Source organism: Centruroides vittatus, unplaced genomic scaffold (genome assembly GCF_030686945.1).
Source record: "Centruroides vittatus isolate TY-2023 unplaced genomic scaffold, ASM3068694v2 contig_488, whole genome shotgun sequence".
NCBI classification, from domain to species: Eukaryota; Metazoa; Arthropoda; class Arachnida; order Scorpiones; family Buthidae; genus Centruroides; species Centruroides vittatus.
This window is the reverse complement of record NW_027122276.1, coordinates 1-22,461: the sequence shown is the minus strand read 5'-3', so window position 1 is coordinate 22,461 and position 22,461 is coordinate 1. Positions and strand designations below refer to the sequence as shown.

General features: G+C 36.8%; 1 protein-coding gene and 1 long non-coding RNA gene across 3 annotated transcripts; one reads left to right on the top strand and one right to left on the bottom strand.

The window, feature by feature from the left end:
- Positions 1 to 3,801: 3,801 nt before the first annotated feature.
- LOC136978101 (uncharacterized) lies at positions 3,802 to 15,971 on the bottom strand. 2 transcript variants are annotated; one of them, XR_010881169.1, is made up of 4 exons: positions 15,527 to 15,971; positions 4,519 to 4,687; positions 4,118 to 4,227; positions 3,802 to 3,995 (listed from the first exon to the last, which is right to left on the bottom strand). It is a non-coding gene; the product is annotated as an uncharacterized lncRNA (long non-coding RNA). The 2 variants fall into 2 exon arrangements; XR_010881168.1 differs by lacking the exon at positions 15,527 to 15,971 and having other exon boundaries at positions 4,519 to 4,988.
- A 1,849-nt stretch (positions 15,972 to 17,820) lies between these two features.
- Positions 17,821 to 20,817, top strand: LOC136978098 (uncharacterized). Its single transcript, XM_067273751.1, has 3 exons — positions 17,821 to 18,497; positions 19,581 to 20,065; positions 20,555 to 20,817. Exons 1-3 carry the CDS (start codon positions 17,821 to 17,823, stop codon positions 20,815 to 20,817), a joined length of 1,425 nt encoding a protein of 474 aa, XP_067129852.1.
- Positions 20,818 to 22,461: the final 1,644 nt, after the last annotated feature.

Sequence of the window (22,461 nt, the reverse complement as noted above, 5' to 3'; positions counted from 1 at the left end):
AAATTAAAAATTAACTATTTATAATTATTAAATTTAATACGAGATGGAAACAACTGCCTACCTCTAGTCAAATTAATTTATTTCTAATTTTCAATTATAGCATTTACATAACCCAAGAATTTGGCATATCGTTTGGAGTGTTTATCAAACATATTAGCTGTGATTTTTTTTCTTTTTTGTTTCTGCAAATCGAATTCTCATTCCAGGATGGTTCATTCCGCACTAGAAGAAATGATGATGATTCACACTCCTTAACAGTGTATATTGTACAATTTTTTTAAAATAAACGTTATACATAAAACATTTGAGCATTTTTTCGGCATGGAACGCATTATCGTATTTTACATTAATTTCTAAGGGGAAAATTGTTTCGCATTACGAGTAAGACTCTGGGAACGAATTATGCTCGTTAAGCGAGGTTCCACTGTATTTTATTAAAGGAAATGCATTTCGGTTCTTAGTGACCCCTCTTCAGTCCTTAGACTACAAAAAAAGGAGGTAGATGAGTTTCATTATACAAAATAATACATATATTTTAACAAAATTTAAAAAAAACCAAAATTAACTTACTCTCTTATGTCAATTGTAACCAACAATCAGCCATATATGTTGGGTAATTGATTTCTTTGGTAAATTATTTGTTTATTGTTTATTTCAGGCTTAAGATATTTTACATAAATTTTGATAAGAATAATGGTAAATATATAAAGTAAATCATTAATAGACATGGTAGCCCAAAAGATAGTTAACCATGTTTTGCATGCTCCAGACACACTAGTGAAAATAAACCACACACCAACTTTAGAATGTTTCTTTGTAATAGATGCCAATTACATAAGTGTTTGAAGACGACAGCAATTTAGCATTTTCATTGGTTACCTGACTTCTAGACCACTTTTTTCTATAATTTGGAGATGTATTCTGATTGCTTTTCATACACACCTCTGGAAGAGAATTGAGAGCCCTTCAGACGCAAAGGGAACTATTATTAAGACCAGGAACACACATGCGTAAAATTCGGCGTAAAATCTAGCATAAAACAGAAAGCATAGAAATTTTTCTGAAATTTTGGCTGAAACAGAACTGAAAACAGAGTAGAGCATGTCTCTACTTTTTATGCCAAAATTCCTCCAATAAAGAGAAGTCTTTTCTGTGACGTCAAAGTAGACACGTGGTTTTTATTCTAACAATAGCGGCAATGAGGGTTAACCCTATAATTGCGACGGTCTTGAAAAAACGAAAAATAAATGAAATACAGGGGTTTATCGAATCCGTTCGACATCAGTATCATGTATAAAGACACTGTATTTAAACAACGTTTATGGATGGCTATAGGTGAAAAATTTCAAACAGGTAAGTCTAGTAGAATCGATATATGGGCCTAGTATTTAGATCCCACATTCTTTATTTGAATTCGGAATATAAGTCTATTAATTTAAATTTTCTATATTATAGCAGAGGAAGTGGAGAAAAAATGGAAGGTACAAAGGGATAGATATATGAGAAGAAAAAATTTATAAAATTAGCTCTGTTAGTGGCAGCGGTGTTTCCTATTCGGCCAGAATTTTTACGTACGGTGTGTTCTGGCATAAAAGCGTAAAACAGAAACTGAACTGAAAGCTGATTTCTGATTCAGTTTTCTGCCAAACAATTTTACGCATGTGTGTTCCTGGCCTTATGAATATAAGAAGCTATAGAAACAACTATAGTCTTAAAGTAATTTTGGTAATGCACATCAATTCATTCTTAAACCAGATTCAACATAGACTGAATTTTTAAAGTAAACATACATTTTCTGCATTGTAGATCATTGTAATAAGGGGGGGATACACACTAGAATTGAGTCATCACATTGATTGAAACCATCCAACTGTATTTCAAATGATAGGTGACAAAACAAAGTTCTCTACATAGTTTAATAAAAGCTCATGCCATTTGACGTGTTTGTAAACAATGAATTAGGTTTTTGCTTCCATTAGTGCAAGTATGAAAATATGGAAGAAATTTTCCAGTTGTAACAATTATGCATTTACCAATTTCTTTACAATTGCTACTATTCCATCAAAATTTGTACCTACTGCATCACAACAACACCCACAATCTTACCCATTGTTAATACTGTTGCTGTGGTGGTCATTGCTCGAACTTCACCAGACACTTCTAGTCTGCCTCTGTATATCACAATACAAGTTATCATGTCTTTCCTTTATGAACATTATATACTTGTACATTTCTGTTACTTGCAGTTTGAAAACAATCCACTTATTACTGGCAGTTTTATATTTTATTGAATCCAAATGTGTCAATGCTTGACAGCCAAGATGCTAGAATAAAATCTTCATATGCATTGACAATTTTTCATTTTTAAAACAAATTTGACTCTTACTATAAGAAGTGAACTTTGAACAAAGTCCAAAGTGTTAGAATGATAGGTTTCAACACCAATGTGCATCTAAACTTTTAGCAGTGTTGTATCTTTTATGTACAGGGTGGATCAAAAGTCCTTTAACATTTCAAATGGTCATAAAAAGTACACATTGTGTTAATTAACAACTGTTTATTGTATTTTAAAGTATACAAATTAGGGTTTTATTTTTTGAATATAACATCACATAAGTGTGAGCCTTGTTTATTTTTATACTCCTGTAATCTGGACCAGAAATTTTCTATGACCACCCAAGGGGTTGGTGAATGTTTTGCATTTCATTGCATGTTTTCTTTTAATTCTTCAATAGTGTCTGGGTTGCTGATGTAAACTTTACTTTTAAGATATCCCCAAAGGAAAAAGTCTATTGGGGACAAATCCAGGCTGTGGTGTGGCCAGTTAATGTCACCTCTTTTGGATATCAGTTTTTGGCCAAAAATTTCATGAAGTGCTGTTATAGTCATTGGAGGTGTGACATGTTGCCCCATCTTGTTGAAACCAGCTTCTTTCGTTGAAGCCTGAGAAGTCCTGTAACACTGGTGTGAAAAAATTCTGTAGCATCATAATGTATTGCTCTGTATTGACAGTGATGGGACGGTTTCTTTGATCTTCATAAAAGTATGGACCAATGATTTGTTTTGCTGATAATGTCACCCATACAATCACTTTTGGTGAGTGTAAGAATTTTTGGTGCTTCAATTGCGGGTTTTTGTCACCCCAGTATTTGCAATTTTGTCTGTTAATGTTACCATTCAAATGGAAGTGAGCCTCATCTAAGAAAAAGATGATATTAAAGTTCAGAAAACTCTCCAGCATTTCGTCAGCAAACTGCAGTCTCTTAGCATGGTCACTAGGCTTCAATCCATATAAAATTTGTATGGGATTGATGTTGAATTTTGTACGGGTGTAAATGTAGGTCCTTGCATAGAATGCGATTTAAAGATGTTCTGGGCACATTTAAGACACTAGACTGCTTTTGAGTGGACAGGCGAGGTTGCTCTCAAACAGACGCTCATACACGCTCTGTTTTCTGGCTCTCTTGATGTCCTGGGTTGGCCAAATTGTGACTGCGTTAATGTTGAACCCGTCATCTTGAACTTCCACACCCAATTCTTAATTGTTTGAATTGTTGAAGCTTGATTTGCGTTCTGTATATTGTAATGAGAATAAAATTAGCATCTAGCTTCAGTCGCAGAATTGTTGTTTTGATAGTACTCGCAAACACAAAGCACATGTTGTGCTTCGGTGAATGACCCCATGACACTAAATCCCTATTGGCCATTCTCACATCTGGTACCTCCCCTGCCCCGATATCAGCACCCACGCAGAAGCAGAGGGCTTTTCAAACATTAAGAGACTTAGTCCACCCTGTAGTATAATTGATAAAACTTATTTTAATGATAGCTGCAATAATTTTATTTACACAATTGGTCCATTAAATGGGTTAAGTTGTTCCAAAACCAAACTATAACAAATTACATTTTTATTCTAAACAGAAATTATTCATTTTGACGTCAACTTGGCACATTTTCTTCTTCCGTCTCACCTTTGAGATACTCTTGCAATTTTGCTAGAATTCCCGAGAAAAAAATTGAGGCAATTAATATGGTCATTGTTGCAAGAAATTTGCATTATATTCACAGTTAAATGATTACATGAAACAAAGTACATATTTTATATGAGTTCAAGGACACTACTTACCATCTCTTTTGAAAGATGTAAATTTCTCCCAGTTTTTCATAAAGGAGTCATCTGCCATCTTGTTCCAATTGCTCATCAATAGAAATTTTACACAGCAATATCTAAGAAACTATTAAGTAACACATTGATATTCTAGAAATTTCAACATTGTTGTCTTAAAAAAAAAAAAACAAACTAATTTATCAAGCCATTTGCTTACAAGATGATCTGCAGATGCAATGACAACATGTCACAAGAGAAAAATGGCTAACAGAAATTTGTAGCTAGATCCACTAGCAGATTGCTGCTAGTGGATCTAGCTACAAGTTAGCAAATTTTTAATGCCGCTGTTTGCTGTGCATGCGTGTGGAAATATTTTTAAAAACTACAAATCTGAGAATACAAAAGGATACTCATTCCATGCAGAATTGCAAAAGTATTCGTACATCTCTTGCATTTCAAAGAAAGAAGGCCTCACCTGCATTCTGTGACATGCCGGTGGATCCCTTGCCATCCTTCTCATACTTTTGTCTATTTTCTGTTTTTGTTTGTTTATTTCCACCCAAGTGTCATGTAACTTTTCTATAGAACATACAAAAAACTTTATATTAATGCAAAATTTGCCAACCTACTACATGCAGACACTAAAGAATGTTCCCTGTACAAAAATAATAGATTATCTAATTTCCATTTCAATTTCTTACTGGATTATCTCAATTTTCTTATATAGAAAGGCATTAATCCTTGTTTTCTAGATTGTAAATTCAAATCCCACTTTGTGTATTTGAATGTTGTTTGATTGGGAAAGTGCAGTTTGACTTCAACAGTAAAACAGCACTTGCACAATATTACTGTTGCAACCACATGTGTGATCTGCCAAGGAGGAGTGCTTCCCTGGAGGACATTCTATGGGAAACTGGCCTGTAGTTAGGTACTAGACTAAGGTGACCAGATTTTAACATTGATGAAGCAGGACAAAACTGACGGGGAGAAGTGGTTGTCTTGTTGAAAAAAACTGTTCTAGAGCAACAAAAATTGTATTGTATTATATTTTTTAAATTTCAACATATGTAAAATTTACAAATATAATATATATACCATTATAAATTACAAATATATATACTATTATAAATCTTTAAAAACTCTTTATTCTTTTGCATATTTCTCAGTCGAGTGAATTTTTTTTTAGTAGATTGCTGTGGTTTAAAATGTCGTGAAATTTTTCGCACAAACGTGTTAAATTATATTTCACACATAATATGGCTTTCAAAGTCTCAACATTTAATTGTGATTTATCAGACGTCCACACTTAATTTACGGTAGAAAAAATGCATTCAGTCATGGCATTAGTTCCTGGTAAGGACAGCATGCATTCCATAATTTTTAATGCATTATTGTATGGAACATAATTTGTTTCAAAATGATAGAACAAATGGTTAGAAATATTGTGTGTTGAGATTTTTGCTGATGTCCAAGATTTAACATTTTCCTTATCAATATAATTTTTTTAAATAATTATTACTGATTAAAATCTATACTCATCCATATTCGATTTATGGCATCTGATGTCGCCTTCCAATCTCCAGAAACCCTCTCCATCTCTTTCTATCCAAACACCATTCCTCTTTAATCCCATTTTCACTACATGCTCACTTTACTCCATCATACAAAGTTTTTCTGGGTCTTCCACTCTTTTTTTTTTTGTGGAATGTATTCCATTGACATTTTCAGAAGTCTCTCATTGTGAGTTTGCCGACAGGGTGCCGACTATGTCAAGAGGGTCGAGCGGTCGCGAAGGGTCGTATGTGGGCGATCGGTACTGAGACAGACTCTACGGTTACAAGAAACCGTTTATTTGACACGAAAGAAGCTTACAAGATTTCCGCGATCTTGGAAGTTCTAGGTCGGCAGCAGCCTCTGGGTCTTCCTCTCCTTTCGAATATAGTCTCATTTTGAAGGAGTGTCCCTGGTCGCGAATGGCCAGTTCCCTCGACGACTCCGCGACTCCAGGACGATGCGGTCGACTTCCGTTGATGGAAAGATGTCGATCCGAGGTCGGGAGACGGAGACGAAGATGGGCACCAGACACACACACAACAATAGATCCGTCACTTGGAACTTTCGGGAGAAGAAGCCCTCGCGTCCTTGAATTCTCAGGTTTTATCTGTTTTCCTCCGATTCCGCTTTCCGATTGGTCTCTTCTCGTCACCTGGTGACAATTCGAAACCTTTCGGGGGCGCGGGAGAGGTCAAAATCGAAGTTTAATTCGATTCCCACTCGGAGATAGACGATCTACGTTTCCCCATTGTTCTATTGTTTAAAAGTTCGCGTCGTTTTCTTTAAGAAAAACTATTTCTAACTTCTATTTTTTTTTCCTCTAAAAAAAATAATTTTTTTCTAAAAATAAATGATTTTAACGCGAATTTCAGTGAGGTTCGGACCTATCCAGAGCCTCACATCATCACTCATTCTTTTCACATGTCCAAATCAAATAAGTTGTTTTCCTCCTTATTTCTTCCAAAACCATCTCCTTCAATCCCATTAGGTCTTTGATTCTCTCATTTGTTATTCTTTCTCTTTTTGAGATTCTGCACAATTTTCTCAATGCATCCATTTCAACCGTTGTTACTTTTCTCTTCCCCAGTCATTCTCCATGCCTCCACCCTGTATAACAATGCTTTTAACAATAGCATTATATATTCTTTTTTTTCCCTTGATCTAGTTATTTCTTCACTCCACCATATTCCATTTAATCTTTTTAACTGCTTTCTTACTTTGTGCTAATCTTGTATTAATTTCTAATGTATCCCTTCCATCTTGTTGAATTTGTATTCCAAGATAATTGTAATGTTCACATCCCTCAATCTTTTCTTCTCCTTCCAGTTCCATGTCTGTTTTAGCCCCTCCTAAGCATAAATATTTTGTTTTACTCATATTTATATATAAACCTCCTTTAAAATATTCTTCTTTTATTTTTTTTGTCATGTATTCTAGATCATCCTTATCTTCTGCTATTATCACCTGATCATCTGCAAATTGCAATGTAAACATTGGTTTACCATTAATATCTATTCCCATATTACATTTCCTTTTCCACATTTTCAATACTCCTCCTACGTAGATTTTAAATGAAGTTGGTGAGATACAACATCCCTGTCTTAGTCCTTTTGATACCATACATCCTTCTGATATTTTTTTCCAATTTTTATTTTCATTATGGATTCTCCATATAATTTTTTAACTGCTTTAATAAATGTGTTATTAATATTTATCTCTTAATGTCTCCCATATTTTTGATGTTGGGACATTATCATACGCCTTCATTAAGTCTATAAACAACAAATGAGTTTCCTGTCCTATTGCTAATCTGTTTTCCATAATATGTTTTATACAGAAAATATTGTCCATACATGATGATCTTGTCTGAATCCACTCTGCTTTTCTTTTTCATTTGTTTGATATTCTTTTTCGATTAGATCTTATTATTCGTCCATATAATCTGTTAAATGTTACTGTTACTGTAATTCCTCGATAGTTCCCACATTTTTGTTTATCTCCTTTTTTATAGATAATGTCAAAAAGCCAATTTTCCATTCTTTTGGAATGTCTTCTCCATTAAGACACCTTTCAAATAATTTTGTTGTCATTCTAAATAATTTTTCTGTTCCATTTTTTATCAATTCTGCCGATATTCCTCCAGGACTGCTTGCTCTGTTATTCTTCAACTTCTTACATGCTTGTTTAATCTGTTTTGTCTTTAAATGAATTGATATATCCTTTCCTATGCATATAACTTCTATCATAAATTCAATTCTATCTTCTGTTAATTAATAAATTTTTATAATCTTCCCATTGTTTAAATGAGATAAACTGTCCTTTATTACTATTACTTTCACTTCTAATATTTTTTAGGAATTTCTATGCTTCAGTGCATTTTCTTCCTCCTATGTATGTTTCTATTTCTCTACAATTTCTATCCCAATTCAACCTAATCTTTTCTTTTCCAAAATTATTTTTTTGGCTGATTTTCCAAGTTCTTTATATCTTATTCTATCCTCCTCTTTTTTAATGTTCATCATCCATTTTAAGTAAGTTACTTTTTTTTTGTTGTATCATGTTTTTCTACCTGTTTGTCCCACCAGAATTTTTTAAAAGTTTTTTCATATTCTTTGATTTGTCCTAGAGCTTCATTTGCTACTTCATGTAGTGCTGTTTTTATATTTTCGTATAACTCTATAGTGTTATCATATTCTTTTTCTTTCAATTTTTGATCTAATCTTGCCTGAAACAGTCTTCTCGTAATTTCTTCTGCTAAGCTTTTGAGATTAAATTTAAGATTTTTGATTAGTTCCATTTTTGTTCTTTCTTCTTTCTGTGTCTGTATTACTCTTCTGTAAGGAATAATGATTTTTGCTCTTACTAGATAGTGGTCTGAGCCACAGGTAATCTCTGTGCTCTTACGTCTAAAATTTTAATTTGGGTTCTTTGCTTCGAAATTAAAACACAGTCCATGATTGATATCCATTGTCTAATATGTTGAGTCCAAGTTTATTTATGAATATCTTTATGTTTAAAAACCCATTATTGACTTTAAAGTGATTTGAATTACAATAGTCTATTAGTCTTCTTCCATTGTCATTTGTTACATTTTCTCCATTATGTGCAATAATTTTGTTATTTCTCAATGATCCTGTTCTTGCATTGACATCACCCAATAACATTATTCCTCTTGTCTCTCCAGTTTCATCTATCACCTCTTGCATCTTGTTGTAGACCAAATCTTTACCTTCATGGGTTTCATCCTCATTTAGTGCATAAATTCCAATGATAGTAATTCATCTTCCAAAAATATTTAGGTTAACTTTCATCATTCTTTCATCTATTGTTTCAAAGTTGGTAATATTTCTCTTAAATTTCTTTTTTATTATCATGGATACACCACATTTTGCTTTTTCTTCTTTTGGCACACCAGAGTAATATGTACATAGTCTTCCAGTTCTTCCATTCCTGACTCTTTCTTTTTTGTTTCCGTTAAGATCACAAAGTCAATTTTCATTCTTTTTATTTCTTTAACTATCTCTTGTCCCTTGTACATTCCATGTAGCAAAATTACCTTGCCTTAGTCGTTTACCATATAATTCATCCGGTTTCATTTTCCTGGAGCTTCCTGTTGCGATGTGATTTTTATTCTTATAGGAAACAGGATGCAGGCCTATTGTCCATGTTGTCAAAAGAACAGTTTCGTATTCTATTCTTTAAAAAGATCAAAAATTAAAATCATTTTTAAATTATATATATTTTTAAGAAAGATGGATTTGGAGGGAAGGTTGAGAAGATTACAGAAAGAGAGACTTATTAAAGATATACAATTTTTTAAGTGCCATTTGCAAGAAGAAACCACTCCAAGAACACTTTGGCCAAGAAAACCAATCAGAAACGATATTAGAAGAAAAGAAATATGGAAAATAGAAAGATTAATATTAAAATCAGTAATTAGAAAGAAGGGTAAAATGATTATTTCTTTTATATTTTTAAAAATATAACTAAGGAAAAAACTAGTCAATAAAGATAATTTAAAATTTGTAACTAACATAAAGTATTTGAAAATAAAAATGAGAAATTATTTAATTATCCATTAGAAAATGAAAAAAATTGAATGGCAAAGAAATTTGGTTCTTAACTGACTATAATAAAAATACCAGAAGATTATGTGTGGTTTTTGTCATGTGATATTAGTATGAATTTACCTTTCTTTAATAAAACAATAGATACAGTACCATATATAGAATATGCAATGGTTAGAAGAGAATTTAAAAAAGAAGATAGGAGAATAAGATTGCTGAAGATTTAAAGAAACTAAGTACAGAGAAAGGTTATATCATGGATCATAAAGCTAAAACATATGTTAGTAAATATAATAGAATAAAAAAGTTTTTAAAAAATTTAATATTTGTTTAGTGAAAGCTGATAAATCACATCAAATTGTAACAATGACTTTACAAGACTTGGAAAGGAAAAACCAAGAAATTATAACCCAAGGAAATTTCGACGAATTAGAACAGGATCTGACAAATGAAACACAACAAATGTTAACTAAAAAATTAAAAAAACTGTTAAATAAAGGTACCATTTCAACATTTGAAAATAAAGAAATACTCTCTGCGACAAATATAAGAATACCAAAATTGAATACAGTGGAACCTCGGCATACGTCTACTTTAGAATACGTCCAATTCAAAATGCGTCCTGTTTGGACAAAACAAATTTTGTTTGGTATATGACTTAATTCAATTATATGCGCCATCTATGAACAAGTAGCACTATCGGTGTACTAGACCAGACTAGATGTTCGCGGTGCCACGGTTTATAACTTTGTTAAATTTCTTCTGATTTTAATTTGTAAGTAAAATTTTATTGTTTTTATTAATCATGAATTGCAAAAAGGCAAATGAAAAGAAACAAAAAACTAAAAAAATGACTAGAATCACAATGGAACTGAAAAAAGAGATTGTTGAGAAATATGAAGGTGGCATGCGTGTCGAGATTTAACTGTTGCACACCGTATTCCAAGAACGATGATATTGACAATCGTGAAAAACAAAGACATTATTAAATCTGCTAACATTGCAAAAGGGGTTCAATCAATTTCTAAACAGATTTTTAGTATTAAGAAGAGTTTGATTTGATTTTGATTTAATGATTTAAATAATATAATACACTATACTGTAATAACTTTAAAAATCTATAATAAAATTTATTTTTTTATTAATGTGCTCAGTGTTTAAATTATTTTACAACTCCATTAATATACCATATCAAGAGGGGTTTTTTTTACATGAGAATGGATTAATCATTTTTACATTACTTTTTATGGGAAAGGTTGGTTTGGTATATGTCCTATTTGGTACAAGTCCAAACGTCAGGAACAGATTAAGGTCGTATATTGAGGTTCCACTGTATTAGAATTAAAACACATAAACAAAAAAAAAATGTTGGCCTATTATAGATTTTAAATTGACAGTGTTATATAATTTAGAAATATTTAATAAAAAAGTCTTTATAGGTTCCAATTTCTGAATATAGTATTAAAAAATGCAGATGTCTTAATATCAAAGTTAGAGAAAGGAGAGATCCTACCAAATTATAAAATTGATGAGTTTGGATATAGTACCAATGTACCCTTCAATTAATAAAGAAATGATAGTACAAAGTTTATGTAAGTATAAAGTTTAAAAATATTTAATAGACATTTTTATGTCCAATAAAAATTTTACAGTAAATGGAAAATATTATCGTCAGAATGATGGTATCTCTATGGATTGTGTTATTGGCTGAAATTTATATGTTAGATATGGATGAAACTTTATCCAGTTTTAAAGGAATAGAATTCTTTGCAAGGTATGTCGATGATATACTAATTATATACAACAGTACAATAACAACATCTAATCAAATATTAGAACAAGCAAACAAAATTAATTCATATATTAAATTTACTCATGAGACTGAAAAATATAATAAAATTAACTATTTAGACATAACAATTACTGTATATGTTTTAGAGACCATCTCAAATACTGTAAATATGGAAAAACCATGTAATGCTAAAAGGTCATCAATTATAAGTCATATTGTCCTGTAGGCCAAAAATGTAATATATATTTAATAAAGATAAAACAGATTTTTTCTAGAACAACAAAACCAGAAATGAGAGAGAAAGAAGTCAAAATATTACATAAGAAGTTTATTTTGAATGGATATCCTAGAAATCTGTTAAAGAAGTGGTATGATTATTTTACATTAGATAGATACCAAGTAAAAGAAAAACAAGAAATTAAATTGTATGTATCCTTTCATACATAAAAGGTTTATATGAAAAATATAATAAAATTTTCAATGAAACCTTAATAAAATTAGCTCCAATACAAAATAGTAGGTTATCGGAACTGATGAAAATAGAAGATACTAATAAAAGGAATCCATTGGACAAAGGAGTGGTTTATAGATTACAATGCATGTGTGGCATCCCAAGCTTTTACATTGGAGAAACAAAGAAATTAAAGGTTAGAATATTTGAACATCTGGCTGCTGTATGATTAAAAGTTAATACTTCTCCAGTTTTTCTACATTGTAATATTTATATCAATTTGACAATTATTAGTAAGATAAAAATTGTGTACAGGGAAAAACTATTGTAAAAAGAAGACTAAAAGAACATTTTGCAATTGTTATGCAAAGTAACTCAGTAAATTTAAATAATGGTGCAGTGCCAGTGGCATGCTGGGAAAACCTTGTCAGACATATGTAAGTTGTAATCGCGGTATGAAAATTAATAATAGATATGTGTCGTGGATGGAAATTTAAATTGTATTGTGTACTTGTAATCAAGCCTACTGAAGAGGCCAAAGTATCTGGTGAAATGCATTTAGGGAAAAGTTTACAGTAAAGAATTTCTCTTTGTTGGAAACTGGTTTGTTTTTTTGACCTTTTAATTTTTGATTCTACTTCATTTTTTATAAATGTTTTAGGAGTTAAACAGTCACTAATCCTCCAAGTCTGAAAGGGAAGAGAATTTAATTTTGTGTACTAGTTTATAGCAATGACAAAATCTGACTCCATTGGTTTTTTAAATGATTGTAATATTTCTGAAAATGATATTTTTTTAAAAAAATTAAAATCTGAAAGATGTTGACTAATGTGCTTGAATGATTTTTGCACATCTTTTCAATTAAGTTCTTGTTTTAATATAACCCAATGAAAATGTTCATTATTATTGCGATGTACCGTCCACTCTTCTAACTGACTTATACTAATACAGATGGTTAATGGAAGAAAATTATTTTCTAACCACTCGATACTGAAATTTTAAATTTCGTTTGCTACTTTGATTACCAAAATTTTGTCACCTTCAATAAATTTTACAGCATTTTGAAAAAAGAGCTGCTTCATTGTGTACAAACTCTAGCCAAATTTTTGAAAATTCTCTTTCAAAAAACTCTTCTAAAATTCTAAAATATTTATCCTGTGATAGAAAGTAGGATTTCAAAGGATCAAATACAGTATTTACTCGCATATAAGACAAGAGTTTTATCCATTTTTCACTGCTTCGAAAACCTAGGTTGTCCTATACGTGTGAGCGAATAGTTTTCATTTTTGTATAATTTTTGTAAACTGTGTATTTGTACTTTTTACTGGATTCTCACCTTCTGGTGTTTAAAAACAGAAGCATTTTATCTGGGTCATCTGAATAGTTCTTGTGTATTGTCAGGAGTTAAGAGGAATAGGAATAGGAAAAGCAAAGCTTTTGAATTGAATTCCAAAATTACATGGGAGTCCAATATAGGTTTTAATTCATTCCCACATGAAAACATGATTATTTGGAAATCAGAATTTGAAGAAACTCTTAAGTGTATTCAACGAAGAATGAATTCAACTGTTAAGAATCGACAAAAAAGGTTCCCGATTGTCCAGCTTTACATGAACAAATTATGCTGTTGATTTTACAAAATTTAAAATGGCAGTAATTTTTGTGGGACAATGTGTGCATTTATGTGCATTTGATATTTTATTTGTGATTAAACAAAATAAAATTAGAATTGTATTAATAAATCTAATTTTCGTTATTTTAATCTTTAAAGTCACACCTCATCCCATATTTGAGTAAATACGGTATTTACAAAATTCGTTCAACAGCTGGCAAAAGAACTAACCAGTAGTGTTGCAACAAATAGTATATTCGGCCTCAGGCCGAATGCCGAATATTCAGCCAGGAGCATGGCTGAATAGCCGAATATTCGGCCAAACTATTCGGCTTCATTAACGCACATACGAAAATTGGCACGCAAGCCGCATTATGGCAAGGACCCTGCTCTCTATTGGCCCACTGTCACTACGCTTCTCCAATCATGTTAATTCTTGACAGTTGTAGCGGACAGACAAGAGCGTCATGGCAGTATGTGATAAATGATGATATCAAATGTGGATAACAATGAAATGACCTACACGTGTAAATAACAGAAAAAGAACAGAGAAGGACTGCGAAATAAAAATGTGAAAATAAATATGAAACTGAGTTGATAACATAATCAAACAAGCCGAGGCAGCTTATTGGCACGAAATTCACGGCAGTCAATGCCAAAATAATTGTTCTCATAGACTTCGGAAAGCTAAATGCTTGTAATGAAAGTCAGCCTGCATGGGCAAAAGCCTGGGGCCATTCAGGTTACCAAGCTGTCTCAAATCTGTGAAATCATAACTGTGACTTATACCGATGTTCTATCTGTCTCTTTTCTCCGTTATCACCAGGCTATGAGTCACGTGATTGTAAAATGAGAAATCTACGATGGAAAAGTGACAAATTGAAAGAATTGTGCATGCACATTATGATGTATGCGTAGGCATATGTGGACGAGAGCAATAGAGGAAAGAGAAAGGGAAGAGCAAAGATGAGCACTTAAAAAGGATGGGAAGGGTCAGACCCCCAGATGTGCGACAATTCTCGAACAAATAAGTGTGTACGTGTGCTGATCTTTGTAATAATAAATTGTGAATACATGTGACTAATATTATTTTGTTTTTTTATTTTGTGCAAGATATAAGTTATAAATAAATATAAACAAACAACACTAACCCGATAACATTAAATCTAAATACCAAAATGATTAATTTACTGTATTTTTGTTATTTCTTACTCCTGTTTTTTAAGCATTCGGTATTTGGCTAAATACCAAATAGTAACCGAATATTCGTTGCATCACTACTAACCAGCGCATTTACTATAACCAAGTATTTTCCGATATTAAACTTTTTTAGTCTCACAAACTTCTTTAAGACAAACAATGCACACAGTGTACATATAGAAATATGAATATATTTTAATAATAATATTTTCCACATCTACGGGCAACAAGTCGGCAGCTATTTGAATAGCATTATGTATTATGTGCACTGCACAACAAACACCAATAACGTTTTAAGGTTTTTGTTTAATTTATAAAAAATATTATTTGTACCTCTTCTCACTTTTCTGCTAATGCACACCTTGGCGTTCATACATGTGATACAAAATGATCTTTACAAATCTTAAACATAAGATATAAGTTTAAGTTTTTGTCAATTGTGTCATAATCTTTCCAAAACTCAGGACTTTAAAATGCCACGGGACGTGGCACAAATTGTTAAAAATCGGGACTGTCCTGATTTTGCTGGGACAGTCCCGTGGTGACCAGACACCCCGATTAAGGGACGTCTGGTCACCTTATACTAGACACAAAGAAAACCTGGAAACTATGCAGCCAACCCATAGGCAAGGCACAAACTGCAATCGACTATCAGTATTAAGTGGCTTCATTCGCTCAGCCACCGGTGGGTTGCTTTTTGAATCAATGTATTAAATATACGCAAAACAGTAACAATACTCACAATCTTTCAAGTAACACACTTCTTTCTCTCTCAATTTTATTGTACAAAGTTTCTTTTAAGTCTGCCTGGAGGCTCAGAAATTTGTCCAACAAAGGGTCTCCTTCAGTGTTCATGTCATTTGCCAGTTTATATTCCTGGCTCAAGGCAGCGATGAACTCTATGGACATTTCTTTTCTTGTAGCTTTCCACTCTTGTTCTCTTTGCGATAAATTGACGAAAGCATCTTGTAATTGCTTCTCCATTTCATATCTGCAAAAACAAACAAATGGAAACTAAATATACTTTTGCATGTCTACTTGGAACCTAATGTTAAACACAAGACATTATCTCAGCCTATGTTAAGTGCAGACTTGCACACTTCTAATTTACAAATGGAAGTAGAGGAGACTGCTGTAAAATGTTCATTCTGGAAGTGTCCCCAGAAAGATTTTGTACATATAAGCAGTTTATAACAATAGATGGCGCTACCTCTTTCAAACAGTCCTCTTATCATTTGGACACCATGTTTGAAAGCGCTGCCGTAAATCTCGGGCACCAGTGCTTGTGTATTCCTGACTGATTTAACTGTTCTGCATGGTGTTTCTATCTTCATTGATGAAACAATCAAATTATTTGTTTAAGTGGTGATAAACAATTGTTTAAATATATATATCGGCGGTAATATTGTAAGATTGCAGTGTTTTCTGTTTTAAGATGGCGTTCAAATGATGACGAGACTTTAAAATGAACTTGAAACCCGTTCAGATCATAATTACCAGAGTAAATGTCTATCCTTACTATATGGGGCGTTTTTTTTCTAATTTTGCTCTCTTAAGACACCTCTCTAGTAGACGTGTCCTAAACACATAGAAATTTTTGGGGCCGAAGCATATATTAAGAGCTATAAGCGAAAACTCATCGGATTACTTACCAACTGTGCATGGTGGGAGCCGCCATTGCTTAACCTTGTTCACATTGCAGAGTAGCACGTTGGACGGCGGACGCTTACAATTCATGTCACGTGACCTCGATTCACGCCATCCAGTCACGTGACTAGCTCGCTCGACATCATCACTCACATGACTACAGCTTCGATGCGTTTCCGGTCAGCTATATCACGTGATAGAGCAAAGACGTCGTAGAGTGCGTTCGTTAATAGCGATCGTTTGTAAACATTGGGAATGAACGACAGACAAAGAAAGAAAAAGATGGCGACATCCGTAGTATCGACAGTATCGTGACAGCAGGATCTATAATTTTAAAATATGCGTTTTTAGAGACAAAATTGGAAAAAAGGCTTTCAATGTCATTCAAAGTAGTTACGAAAAACTTTCGAGACGACACTTACCACTTACATCACCGTGTGGGTATATATATATACACTCTGTATGTTGACGTACACTTTCACAACTTGTAATTTTTCATTCATAAAACCACATAATGGACACTAAAACTGCGGAACTATCTGAGCCATGGAGCACGCGCCACGTTGCCTCCTACCGTAAACTACTATTACAAACGTTGTTGCGTCCGACAGCGAGCTTCCCGCCAGAATGTAGAAACGAGTTCAGAATTATCCTTTATTGCTAACACGTGACTACTTTTTGGAGGCAACCCGCGTGGACATTTGACGAACTTTGCTCGAGTTACGCTTCCGTAACACCGGGACATTCTATAACGAACTTCACGAGTTAAGATTTTTGACAACGACGATTTATTTTTTGAGTTTAACTTGTTAAAAAGAGAACAGAATCAAATTACTTTAAAATTCGGATTAAATGTTTATAAATATAAATTTATAAACATATATGTTTTATATAGCCTAATTATTTTAATTTAAAATGATTAGATTTAGATGCAACACACGTTAGAGCAATGTTCACACACCTTTTTTATTCATTCCAGTACCTCGCGGACCAATACTTTTGTGAAATTAAAATAAAAGTAATGATAAGACGGATCATCTCTAGTCTGCGGTATCACAGTTTGAATACGTCTAGACAGCGAGTGACTTTGTTTTAATTTCTTTTATGAATTGCACAAATTTTATTTCTTATCAGACTTGAGGCGCTAACGCCTACAGTCGCCACCAGTGGGCCTGGAGAGGATGACGTCAGGTTTCGTCAGATCTCCGCACCTTTTTCGACCTGCCACGAGACAGTTCAGGTGTGTTCGACAAGAGCTTGGCTACCTCCGACTAGACAAAGGATTGTAGTAGCAAATGACCGAAGCCTACATTGGTGAGCCAGACATTAAAACTCATCGAATTCACAATTTCGCTTGGAGAACAAATATTTTACCAGGTATGTGACAAAATGAGCGAACCCGTGGTCGGCCACGTAGCCGTCAAGCCGCCATCATTTTGGTCCAAGAACCCAGCACTTTGGTTCGCCCAGTTGGAGAGCCAATTCGTCCTCGCTAATATATCCCACAACGAAACAAAATACAGCCACGTAGTCGCGAGTTTATCGGAACGTATGACTACCAAAGTTCAGGACATTTTGGCCACTCCTCCGAATACCGACAAGTACAAAGCAATTAAACGGGCACTGATCGACCGCATGTCCCAGTCCGAAGCCCAACGTCTCGAAAAGCTTCTACGCACCGAAGAGCTTGGCGACCGCACACCATCGCAATTCCTTCGACGCTTAAGAACTCTCGCAGGTCACACGGTTACGGAGGACCTACTCAGAAGAATTTGGTTGTCCCGTTTTCCCACCGATATACAGAAGATACTAACCGTATCCGAGGGCACACTTGAATCTCTCACTAAGATCGCCGACCGCCTTAGCAAATTGTACCCCTCGACATCGAATATCTCCGCCACGTCTACGGCCTCTGCCACGGTCGATCCCAGAATCGCCGCGCTCGAAGTGCAAATCTCTGAGATGTCACAACAATATGGCCGCTCTCCACCTCACCGCTGTTCCTCGAGCCGTGGAAGACTCGGTCGACGGTCCCCACCTAACACCTTCTCGAACAATGTCTGCTGGTACCATGCAAAATTTGGCGCGAATGCCCGACGCTGCCGATCACCTTGTTCGATGGGAAACGAGAACGGGAGTCAGTAGAGACGGCGACTGATTCCAAAAATTTAAGCCGTCGCTTATTCATCACGGATCGTACGTCCAAAGTCACATTCTTAATTGACACTGGCACCGATGTCTCCGTTTATCCATCTTCACGCCTTCCAAAGCGCCGTGCAGAAGACTATCAACTCTTTGCAGCGAACGGCACAGCAATCAAGACATATGGCTACGTAACAATCACGCCAGACTTCTCTCTTTGACGAAACTTTACATGGCGATTCATCGTAGCCGACGTCACACAACCATTGATCGGTGCCAATTTTTTATCCCATTATGGACTTCTCCCAGACCTTCGCAGTGTGAGTTTGCCGACAGAGTGCCGACTATGTCAAGAAGGTCGAGCGGTCGCGAAGGGTCGTATGTGGGCGATCGGCACTGAGACAGACTCTACGGTTACAAGAAACCGTTTATTTGACACGAAAGAAGCTTACAAGATTTCCGCGATCTTGGAAGTTCTAGGTCGGCAGCAGCCTCTGGGTCTTCCTCTCCTTTCGAATATAGTCTCATTTTGAAGGAGTGTCCCTAGGTCGCGAATGGCCAGTTCCCTCGACGACTCCGCGACTCCAGGACGATGCGGTCGACTTCCGTTGATGGAAAGATGTCGATCCGAGGTCGGGAGACGGAGACGAAGATGGGCACCAGACACACACACAACAATAGATCCGTCACTTGGAACTTTCGGGAGAAGAAGCCCTCGCGTCCTTGAATTCTCAGGTTTTATCTGTTTTCCTCCGATTCCGCTTTCCGATTGGTCTCTTCTCGTCACCTGGTGACAATTCGAAACCTTTCGGAGGCGCGGGAGAGGTCAAAATCGAAGTTTAATTCGATTCCCACTCGGAGATAGACGATCTACGTTTCCCCATTGTTCTATTGTTTAAAAGTTCGCGTCGTTTTCTTTAAGAAAAACTATTTCTAACTTCTATTTTTTTTCCTCTAAAAAAAATAATTTTTTTCCTAAAAATAAATGATTTTAACGCGAATTTCAGTGTGGTTCGGACCTATCCAGAGCCTCACAGCAGCAAACGTCTCATCGACTCTACAACGAAACTGGTCAGCCAAGGACATATCCTCAGCGTCACCTCACCGTCAGTACGAACTATTGCTGGCAATTCTTCTTATCATCGACTACTGAGCGAGTTTCCCGAGATAGCACGTCCATCTCCAACCATCGCACCCGTCCGACACTCCACCGTCCATCATATTATCACGACGCCTGGACAACCAGTGTGCTGCAAACCCCGGCGACTTGCGCCGGACAAATACATTCTGGCTAAGCGCGCGTTTGAATTCATGCTCGCTCAAAGGATCTGCCGACCGTCCACCAGCAGCTGGTCATCGCCATTACACCTCGTCCCAAAGAAGAACGACCAGTGGCGACCCTGCGGTGACTACCGTCTACTCAACGCACGAACTGTACCCGACCGTTATCCTGTCCCTCACATAGAGGACTTCGCATCCACTCTTCACGGTTGTGGGTACTTCTCAACCGTTGACCTTGTCCATGCTTTCCACCACATCCCTATAGCTCCAGAGGATATCCCTAAGACAGCCGTCACCACAACGTTTGGACTATACGAAATCAACTTCATGTCTTTTGGTTTGTGTAATGCCGCGCAAACATTCCAGCGCTTCATGGACGAAGTCACTCGTGACCTCGAATTTTGTTATGTCTTCATCGACGACATACTTATAGCGTCCCGGAATGAAACTGAACATCTGCAGCACCTATGCAAGTTATTTACCAAACTTCGTGACTACGGTGTTGTAATCAACACATCAAAATGCGTATTCGGAAAGCAAGAAGTACAATTCCTCGGGTATCTGGTCAACCCAAAAGGAATCCGCCCACTTCCGCAAAAAGTTGAGGCAATTATCGAGTTCTCTTGACCAACTACCGTCCGCGATCTACGCCAATTCCTGGGACTAGTCAATTTCTATTGCCGCTTCATACGCAATGCAGCTCTCATCACTTCAGAACTCAACGAACTGCTTCAGGGCAACCCGAGTCCGAAAGATCACCTCGAGTGGACCTCCGATGCCGACAGCGCTTTCCGCAACGTAAAGAACGCCGTTGCTAGTGCCGCACTCCTAGCCCACCCGTCACGAAACACGCATCTCTCCCTAATAGTTGATGCATCATCCACCGCCGTAGGGGCATCCCTACAGCAGAGGATCGACGGACACTGGCAGCCATTAGCATTTTTCAGCCAGAAACTATCGTAACCACAGAAAAAGTTGTCCGCATACGACCGGGAGCTGTACGCTGCCTACTCTGCCATCAAGAAATTTAAACACATGCTGGAGGGAAGGCAGTTTACTCTATTCACCGATCACAAGCCGCTGACCTTCGCCCTGAAACAGAAACCTGAAAGGGCATCACCCCGACAGTTTCACTATTTAGACTTCATATCACAATTCACCACGGACATCCGTCACGTCGAGGGTACAAACAACATCCCTGCAGATGCCTTGTCTCGAATAGAGCCTATCACACAGGCGATCGACTTCCGGGCACTCGCCTCCGCCCAAGAGTCCGACGACGAACTGGGACAGCTCCTCCGTTCCAATACAGGTCTCCAGCTTAAACAAATCACCATTCCGAACATCACGGCACAACTCTACTGTGACACATCCACGCTCAACGCCCGTCCCTTTGTCACCAAAGACTTCCGACAGCAGGCGATCGCCTCACTGCACGGGTTGTCACACCCCGGGGTGAGAGCCACATGCCGCCTCATTAAAAAGTCCTTCGTGTGGCCCGACATCGAGCGTGACTGCAAAAAGTTCGTGCGTAGCTGTATTGCGTGCCAGAAGAACAAGATCACCCGGCACACCGTCTCACCGACTGGATCATTCGCCCCGCCAAATCAGCAATTCGACCACGTCCACATTGACATCGTTGGACCGCTCCCGCCATCCAACGGCTTCACATATTGCCTCACGGCAATCGACCGTTTCTCCCGTTGGCCGGAAGCATTTCCCATGTCGGAGATCACAGCTGCCGCCGTAGCCAAAACACTTTTTGATGGCTGGATCGCTCGTTTCGGCGTTCCACAGCGGCTAACGACCGATCAGGGACGACAATTTGAGTCCCACCTGTTCAAAGCACTCACAGCGCTGACAGGTACGTCGAGAATCCGCACCACCGCCTTTCACCCAGCCGCCAACGGAATCATCGAGCGATTCCACAGGCAACTCAAAGCAGCGATCAGGTGCCACTCTTCTGACCGCTGGACAGACGACCTACCCATCGTGCTCTTGGGAGTCCGGACCGCGTACAAGGACGATATCAACGCAACCGCAGCCGAGCTGGTCTACGAACAAACGCTGCGCTTGCCCGGAAAATTCTTTGTCAACAACGACAACACAGTTGACGCATCCGATTTCGTCTCCGATCTCCGGGCAGGATACGACGACTGCGCCCCGTCTCACCACGCAAGCACGGCAACCACCAAACGTTTGTGTTCCACGACCTACAGACCTGTTCCGTCTTCGTACGCCACGATGCCATACGTAAACCTCTACAGCCCCCATACGATGGTCCGTTCCAAGTACTCCAGCGCTCCGACAAAACGTTCACGATTAACATCAACAGCAAGGAGGTGACGGTTACTATCGACCGCCTCAAACCAGCCTTTGTCGCCGACCCTACAACTTCCGTCCCAACCAGCACGGAAGAGGGACCCCCACCACCAACAGACCTCGAGACGACCCAACCACCCGTCACAACCCACTCCGGACGACGGGTACGCTTCAACCTGAACTATCGTTAACACTCGCGGGGGAGTACTGAGGCGCTAACGCCTACAGTCGCCACCAGTGGGCCTGGAGAGGATGACGTCAGGTTTCGTCAGATCTCTGCGCCTT

Excerpts from the sequence above, each read along its gene's own strand:
- LOC136978098 (XM_067273751.1), top strand. The coding sequence starts at position 17,821 with ATGAGCGAACCCGTGGTCGGCCACGTAGCCGTCAAGCCGCCATCATTT. Across the intron at positions 18,498-19,580 it reads TTCTCGAACAATGTCTGCTG|TGTGGTTCGGACCTATCCAG; the intron begins GTACCATGCAAA and ends CGCGAATTTCAG. Across the intron at positions 20,066-20,554 it reads CGCATCCACTCTTCACGGTT|CTCTCATCACTTCAGAACTC; the intron begins GTGGGTACTTCT and ends TACGCAATGCAG.